Raw genomic sequence first — 8,420 nt, forward strand, 5'->3', positions numbered from 1 at the left:
TCCTCCTCCTTTTTTTTTTTTTTTTTCTTTTTTTTTTTTTGAGGCAGGGTCTCACTCTGTTGCTCAGGCTGGAATGTGGTGGTATGATCTTGGCTCACTGAAACCTCTGCTTCCTAGGCTCAAGCAATCCTCCTGCCTCAGCCTCTTGAGTAACTGGGGCTACAAGCATGCAACACCACATGGGGTAACATTTTGTAGAGATAGAGTCCTCACTATATTGCCCAGGTTGGTCTCGAACTCCTGGGCTCAAGCAATCTCCTGCCACCTTGGCCTCCTGAAGTGCTAGGAGTACAGGTGTGAGCCTCCTCCATAATGCATGGAGGAACACAGTAACACTGGGCCACAGTACCTACCTCCTTTCTCCATTGCTTTTCCCATGTGTCCCCTACCTCTTCAAGTTCCATTTTCATCCTTTTTTCCTATGCCTACAGCCTCCAATACAGATCATTCAATTCATTGCCATCTTGGCTTCCTAGATGCTTTCTTTCTTCTCAGCCATTATTTTCCTCTACATATGCCATCTCTCTTGGCCACTTTGTCAAGCCTCCTGCCTGTTCCACAGCCATTCTTTTCTTCCCATTCTCCCTTTCGTTCCTGACTCAGCATAATCCTTCTTCTCCTTTGGCTTTCATAGGCAGGAGATGATCGGGGAGGAACCCTTGGACCATCTGCTGGGGATGCGGGCCACAGATCTCCAAATCCTTTACACTCAAGTGGAGCAGAGATTGAATGAAAATCTGACCTTGTCAAGTAGCGATGAAAAGCCGGCTTTTTCTTTAGATGTCTCAAAGCTTTCTGAGCTTAAATCCTTTTCCATGAAAGCCCCAACAAGTTCTGAAGAACCTGAAGTAGCCATCAAGCCCAGCAAAGGCCAACGACGAGGCCGAGCAGGGGGCAAAAAGCATAGTATGTAAGGGTAATCTGGTCCATGCCTCAGGGTCCCCAAGAGGCAGGGCAGTTAGGGTTAAAGTGGATCAAGAGATGTCAGGTGGGCTTGCTGGACACGATGGCTCATGGCTGTAATCCCAGTACTTTGGGAGGCTGAGGCGGGGAGATTACTTGAGGTCAGGAGCTCAAGACCAGCCTGACCAACATAGTGAAACCCTGTCTACTAAAAACACAAAAATTATCCAGGCATGATGGTGTGCCTGTAATCCCTGCTACTCGGGAGGCTGAGGTGGGAGAATCACTTGAACCCAGGAGGTGGAGGTTGCAGTGAGCTGAGATTGCACCACTGTACTTCAGCCTGAGCAACAGAGCAAAACTCTGTCCCCCCAAAAAAAAAAGATACAAGGTGGGAACAGAGCTAAGTGGAAAGATCTCATTATAGACACTCTCTTAAGAAGGATCCACTCAAACTCAGGAAGACTCTAAGGCCCAGCTCTCTAGGATTTGGCAGGAGTTGGAGGATAGGAATAAAGCAAAGAGAATGCTTTTTTTTTTTTTTTTTTTTAAGTCCTCAGCCTTCTCTGTTGGTACTTTTTTTTATGGCAGTTCTTCTTAGCTCACATCTGATATTGGGAAGTGTTTCATTTTGCTCCCCAGGGTTTGCTTACCTCCATCTCTCGATTTTTCCTGCAGGCCGGAAATTGTTGCGGGGTCTCAAGAAGATGAAAGAGAGAGGCTCTAAACATATGGGCATAGAGCTGGGTCTCTCAGAGGATGAAAGTGAGACTGAGGCTGCACCAACTGAGATGGAGGAAGCATCCATCCATTCCAAATGGTCTTCAACCACCAGTGTAATAAAGCTCTTAAAAGATGTTGACTCTCAAGAGAAAGATATCTCACAGGATCGCATTGCACTGACCCTGAAGAGGCTGAGGAAAATACGTGACAAAAGAGACAAGAAAGCAACATCTCAGAAACCCAAAAAGAAGCACAAGAAGAAGGAAGAAGCCCAAGTTATAGCTGGGGAACCTCCTGTAATAGAACACCCAGTTATTAAAAAGTTTAAACTTCAAGGGCGGGGAGCCTCTGGAGTCTCTGGCCGCAGGTCTACCACTGGAGGTGGCTCAACATGGCGAGATGATCTATGTCGTCTTATGACCCTGAGGATATCTGGTTCCCAAACAGAAATGTCAGAAAATCTAAACACTGAGCTAGTGAAATTTGCTCAGGAGACGCTGATAGATAGGCACCCCAGCTGGGAACTCTTTCAGGAGATCTGCCCCCTGTTGAAGAAAGAAAGTAAGGTTCTGCTTGAGGATGTTGATTGGGATGCAGTCCCGCCAGAAGAAAAACCAAGTTTTACCTATGAAGGAGCAATTAGAGAGGACATAACACAAGATGTGATGCAAGAAGTGATCAGACATAAGGAAGTGATACCAAGGGAAGAAGAACAAGCACAAAAGACAGCGAGAGACATGCTGGGCTTGGAGGAAACCCAAGTGATTTTGAAAAAAGGCAAGAAAAAGAAAGTTATTTTTTTAGAACCAGGTGACGTAACCAAGGGAAAACAAATACCAAGGAAAGGAGAGAAGAAGCAAGAGAGGAAAGCTGTCCAGCGGGAAAGAAAAGCGGGAAAAATAAAGATGGAAATGACTAAAGAAGAGAGGGATATGAGTGAGGAAGCGGAGGAAATGGCCACCCTTGAGGAGGAAGTGGTCGAACAAGAAGAAAGACCAGTTATGATTGAGAGGACACCATCTTGGCAGGACTGGAAAAAGTCCTGGGATGAGTGGAAACAGGTCCACGGTAAGACAAGGAAATCCTGGAAGGCATGGAAGAAAGACTGGGAGAATAGGCTTCTTCAGGAAGAGGAGAAACTACACCAGGCTGGAGAGAAGCTATCCCCGGAGGAGGAAATGCTTCAGGAGGATGAGAGAAAGCTGAAATGGGAGGAATGGAAACAAGTCTGGGAAAATATGTTGTCATCTAAGTCCAAGGAGCAACTGTACAAGGATGAGGAAGTAGTGACTTTGCAGGAAGATGTGTCTCGGGAGAGGGAAGAAAAAGAAGAGCAGGTCACAGAAGAGCAGAGACAGATCCAAGAAGAACACAAACAGGCCAGAATTCACAGGAAACAAGCCCGAGCTGAAAAAAAACGAGCCCAAGAAGAGAGGAAATTAGCACAAGAAGAAGAGAAACTTGCACAACAAGAGAGACAATTGGCCCAGGAAGAGAGAAAACTGGCCCAGGAGTATTTCAAAAAAACCCAGGAGGATGGGAAAGTGGCCCAGGCAGAGGGTAAGTTTGCCCAGAAAGAGGTAACACTGGCCCATAGAGGGGAGAAGCTAAGCCAGGAAGCAGAGAACTTGGCCCGGCAAAGGAAGAAACTGGCCAAGCAATGCGAGAAAGTAGCTAAAGAAGAAGAGAAACTAGCAAAGAAAAGAGGGAAACTGGCTGAGGTAAAAAGCATATTGGTTCAGAAAGTGGAAGAAGTGGCCCAGAGGCAGGAAAATCTGGACTGGCAAGAAAAGGAGCTGGCCCAGAAACTGGAGGAACTGGCATGGGACATGGAAGAACTGTCTAGGAAAGAAGAGAAACTGAATCAGGAAGAGGAGACACTGACTGAAGAAAAGAAGATACTGGCTGAGGAAGAGGAGACGTTGGCCTGGGAAAGGGAGGAACTGTCTGAAGAAGAGAGAAAACTGGCCCAGGAAGAGGAGAAACTGGCCCAGGACAAGGAAAAAATGCCCGAGGGAGAGGAAAGACTGGCCTGGCAAAGGGAGCAATTGATTGAAAAGAAGGTGAAACTGGCCCAGAAAAGGGAAAGATGGACTGACAGCATGGAAGAACTCACAAAGAACAAGGCGATAGTGTACCAGAAGAAGAAGAATCTAGCTCAGGAAAAGGAGAATCTGGCTCAGGAGAAGGAAAAATTGGCTCAGAGGGAAGAGTGTCTACTCTATGGCCAAGAAAGACTCACCCACAACAGAAAGCAATTAGCCCAAGTAAACAACAAATTGAAAATTTTCAAGAAGACACTGGCTCAGATAGAGGAGAAGCTGACACAGGAAAAGGAGACAGTGATCAAGAAGAAGGAGAAACTGGCCGAAAGAGAGAAAAAATTGGTCCAAGTAGAGGAGAGTCTGGCCGAGAAACAGGAGAAATTGGCTCACGAGAAAATGAAATCAGCTCTGGAGAAGGCAATGGTCCAAGGAAAGAAACGGCTCAGAGGAGAGTTGGATATTGCTAAGGAAGAAAAGGCATTGAACCTGGAAATGAAAAGACTGGCTGAAGAGAAGATGGGACTAGTGGAGAGAAAGGAAATTCTGTCTGAGGAAGAGACTCCTGAAACTTCAAGACTAAGGAAAATGACTAAAGTTGAACAAGAACTAGTTGAGAGGAAATTGTCACTAGAGGAGAAGATACTGCTACATGAAGACAGGATACTGGCCATAGAGAAAAGGGAAATTGCCAAAGGAAAACTGGAATTTACTAGAGGACAGAGAATATATGCCCAGGAGCAAAGGAAGTTATCCAAGGATGCAAGGATGTTGATTGAAAAAAAGGAGAGCCTTTCCAAGGAACCAGCAAAACTGAACAAAATCTTAAAGGCACTTCAAATACTAATCATGGATGAAAGGAAACTAACCGATGAAGAAATAAAGGTGACAAAGATAAAGAGATCATTCTTTGCTAAGGAGAGGAGATTGAATAAAGAACAGAGTAAACTGGATATCAAAGAGTGGGATTTTTCTGAGAAACAATCAGAACTGACTAAAGATGAAAAACAACTGACTCGGAAGCAGAGAAAACTGGCCAAGGAAATGAGAAGAATAACAAAGAAAGAAGAAAAAATAACTGAAGAAGAGAGCAGATTGGCCAGAGCACATTCAGAAGTCATACTGGATGATGAAGTGGAAGAAGAAACAGAAGAAGAGGTAATCCCATTCCTTAAACGAATGTGGAGAAAGAAGAAAGAGGCCAAGGAAGTTGATGAACCAAAGGAAAAGTTTCCCAGTCAAGTGGATGAGGTGGAAAGTGAAGAGCATTTTTATGAAGAAATGGAAAGCCTGTTAGATGAACTACAGAAGCAAGAGAGTTTGTCTTCTGAGGAGGAGGAGGATGAAAGCGACGAAGAGGAGGAAGAAGAAAAGGAAGATGAGGAAGGGGAGGTGGAGGAAGAGGAGGAGGAGAAGAAAAAGGAAAAGAAGGAGGAGGAGGTTCAGGAGAAGGAAGAAGTGTTTGAGGAGAAAGAAGAAATTATGAGTGAGGAAGAGTTAGAAAGTTTGAGTGACAAGGAAGAGGACGAGGAGAGCAGCTCACTGGAAGAAGAGGTAGACGAGGAAAAAGAGATCTTAAAAAGAGAAAAACTATTTAAGTTACAAGAACAAAGAAGAAAGAGCCTAAGAGGAAGGGAAAAAGTCCCTTCCATTGGAAAAGGAGTTTCTCATGTCAAAGGCGGGGCTATGAGACTAAGAGTTCTAAAAACCCCTTTGAAGAAACTGGTGTCAATAGCTCTGGAGATGAAAGAGAAAACACCAGTGCCAGTGCCAGAGAAACAAATATCCTGGGAAGATAAAAAGGCCACAGTAGTTGAAATACCCAGGAAATTCTCAGGGACAATGGATAAAGAAAGAGAAGTGTTGGGAAAATATGAGCCTATACCTCCCCCTGTTTTGGGTACAGTTTTGGAGTCCCAAGAACAGGACTTAAAAATCCCATTTATGTCCCACATATTAAGGAAGACCGTGGATGCTCAGGAACTCCAGTGCAAACCACTAGGTCCCCAGTGGAAGTGGCTTTTGCAGCATCTGTCTCTGCTGGGACAGACTGAGGTGCAGTTACCTCTCTCCCAAATCCCAGCTAAGGAACAGCATGCAGATGTAAGTCTCTCGGATGTAGAGTGGATCTGCCATGTCCTAGAACGAATGGAAGCAGGAGAAGAGCTTTCCAAGGACAGTTTCCACAGACTGTGCCAGCTCCTCAAAGACCTCACCTCAAAGGGAAATTTAGAATGGCTGCATCTGGCCAAACTTGAAGCCATTGTGTACCGTCACAGGCAGGCCGTGGAGTCACAAGGCACAAGGATCTCAAAACCAAGTAGGGAGTCCGTGAGTCCAAAATACCCGAAAGTGATTCCTCCTATACAAGCAAAGGAAAAGGAGAGCTGGCTAGAACCTCTGGCTGTTCCCACACGAAAATCCCCATTAGCTACCAAGAGGATTCCAGACCCAAGGGCTAAAAATTGGCATCTTCTAGGAGAGCCTTACAGAAGTGAGAGGGCACAGCAGATATCCATTGCCCACAAGGAGATGGCAATGCAATACTTTCATCCTGCCGCAGGAGACATTTTTCCAAGTGTCCATGCCTCTGTGGAAAAGCAAACCCTGGCACTGATGTTTCAAAAGGACTTCTGGGATTTTAAGGATAAACGCAGGTTTCCCAAATTGCCCAAGTTGGAGAAGAAGACACAGCCCATTGCTAAAAAAAAGGAAAAGTTGCCTTTGTGGGAGACATTCGTGGCACTGTACCATGTTTTGCGGATGCTGCAGCAGCGATATGGAAAAGACAGCGCTGCTTGGATGGAACAGTTCAACCAGCTCATGGAGCTGTACCAACTTAAGTCCCCCCGAATCCAGAGGCTTCTACTAGAGTTACTGCAGGGAGAGGAACTTCAACCCCAAGAGATCATCTACAAAGAGGCCCTAAAAGCCACAGAGCTAGTTCCCGGGGAACGGCTGCTCTGCTGCCTCTTTTGTGGCAGCTCTCATACTGCTAGAGGCCCTCAGGAGTTCCAGGGTGTGGTACCCGTCCCTGGGCAGAACAATGTGCACACCATCCTTCCCGTGGGCATTGCCCAGTATGGGATCTTAGAACTTGCTTGGAAGAGCCTGCCCCAAGCTGATATTCACCTCACCAAGGCATTGACACACATTGCTGCTCCGACTCCCTAATTTGGAACTGACTGGAGGTAGGGACCTTTCATTACCAACTGGAGAAAGTCCTGGTCACCAGAATCTAGACCTTCATATCTCTCTCTTTTTTTTTTCCTTTTAGATGGAGTTTTGCTCTTGTTCCTCAGGCTGGAGTGCAATGTCGCAGTCTCAGCTCACTACAGCCTCCACCTCTCGGGTTCAAGTGATTCTCCTGCCTTAGCCTGAGTAGCTGGGATTAGAAGCATGCGCCTCGACGCCCAGCTAATTTTGTATTTTTCTTAGAGATGGGGTTTCTCCATGTTGGTCAGGCTGGTCTCGAACTCCCAACCTCAGGTGATCTGCCTGCCTCAGCCTCCCAAAGTGCTGGGATTACAGGAGTGAGCCACTATGCCCAGACCTAGACCTTCATCTCTGGGCCCACACAGAGGTAGGGCCAGGTCAAAGCCCTTTCCCAGCTCTGGAAACACAGCTTCTATATGGGGAATAAAGAGGAGGTTCTTGTTTGCAACAAGCACTTTGATGCGTTCTTTCCCCCCAGACTGGTTCCCCAGGAAGGTAGCCAGGGAAACCATTTACTTACATACTCCTGTGATGGGGGAAGCATCCCAAAAGACAGTGGTGCTCACCATGTGGATGTGTTGAGGCAGAGGAGTCTGTCCTTGTCCTCTTCATACCTTCCCACCATCCCCTCCAAGAACTCTAAGAAGGAAAGTACCAGGCACAAAAACTAATGTATATTTGGCATGAATATGAGAAGTATTGATATCATGCAAAGAGAATGGGCTTTAGAATCAGAAGATGCAATATTTTATCCCTGAGTATTTGGGGGCTTACAGTGGGGCTGACTCTATTTTTCTGATTGTAGTTCTGCATGCTGATGATTTGAGTCCCAGATAGCAGAAATGCTGGGTATTGAAGAGTCTCTCAGAGTAAAGGAATAATCTTCAACAAGTTTTAGCCAGTACCAACTCCATCTGATGACTGGATTTTTCTGATAGCTTAGGGTTTCCATAACCTGAGGTCTAGATGTACTTCAAGAGTTCATGAAGCTCTTAAAATTAAATGAAAAAAAGCTGTTGGCATGTGTTAGGTACTTTTTTTCTGAGAAAAAGTCTGTAGCTTTTATCAGATTCTTAATAAGCCTCCTGACACAAATACATGAAATCAACACTTAAAGAGACAGCATAGGGCTTTAGCTCAGACATTTCCAATCATCAGTTGAATGACTTTCAACAAGTAATGGCCTTACTGGGCCCTAGTTTTCTAATTTTGTTTGTTTGTTTGTTTGTTTTTGTTTTTGTTTTTTGAAACGGAGTCTCGCTCTGTCACCCAGGCTGAAATGCAATGTCGCGATCTCGGCTCACTGCAGCCTCCACCTCCCGAGTAGCTGGGACTACAGGCACTCACCACCACACCTGGCTAATTTTTGTATTTTTAGTAGAGACGGGGTTTCACCATATTGGCCAGGCTAGTCTCGAACTCCTGACCTTGTGATCCGCCTGCCTTGGCCTCCCAAAGCGCTGGGATTACAGGCACACACTACCATGCCTGGCTAATTTTTAGTAGAGATGGGGTTTTATCATGTTGGTCAGGCTC

The 8,420-nt window shown here is 45.7% G+C and overlaps 1 protein-coding gene across 1 annotated transcript in view; it reads left to right on the top strand.

Annotated features, from left to right (window-relative positions):
• Nucleotides 1–7,336, top strand: part of WDR87 (WD repeat domain 87) — a 12,945-nt gene extending 5,609 nt beyond the window's left edge. The window contains exons 4-5 of the mRNA XM_032248967.1: nucleotides 635–906; nucleotides 1,582–7,336. Coding sequence (XP_032104858.1) covers nucleotides 635–906; nucleotides 1,582–6,842 — 5,533 coding nt within the window. The 3' untranslated portion in view covers nucleotides 6,843–7,336. The remainder of the gene's footprint in view (nucleotides 1–634; nucleotides 907–1,581) is intronic.
• Nucleotides 7,337–8,420: the final 1,084 nt, after the last annotated feature.

This window comes from Sapajus apella, unplaced genomic scaffold (genome assembly GCF_009761245.1).
Source record: "Sapajus apella isolate SASKATOON/1434 unplaced genomic scaffold, GSC_monkey_1.0 scaffold68, whole genome shotgun sequence".
Lineage (NCBI taxonomy): Eukaryota > Metazoa > Chordata > Mammalia > Primates > Cebidae > Sapajus > Sapajus apella.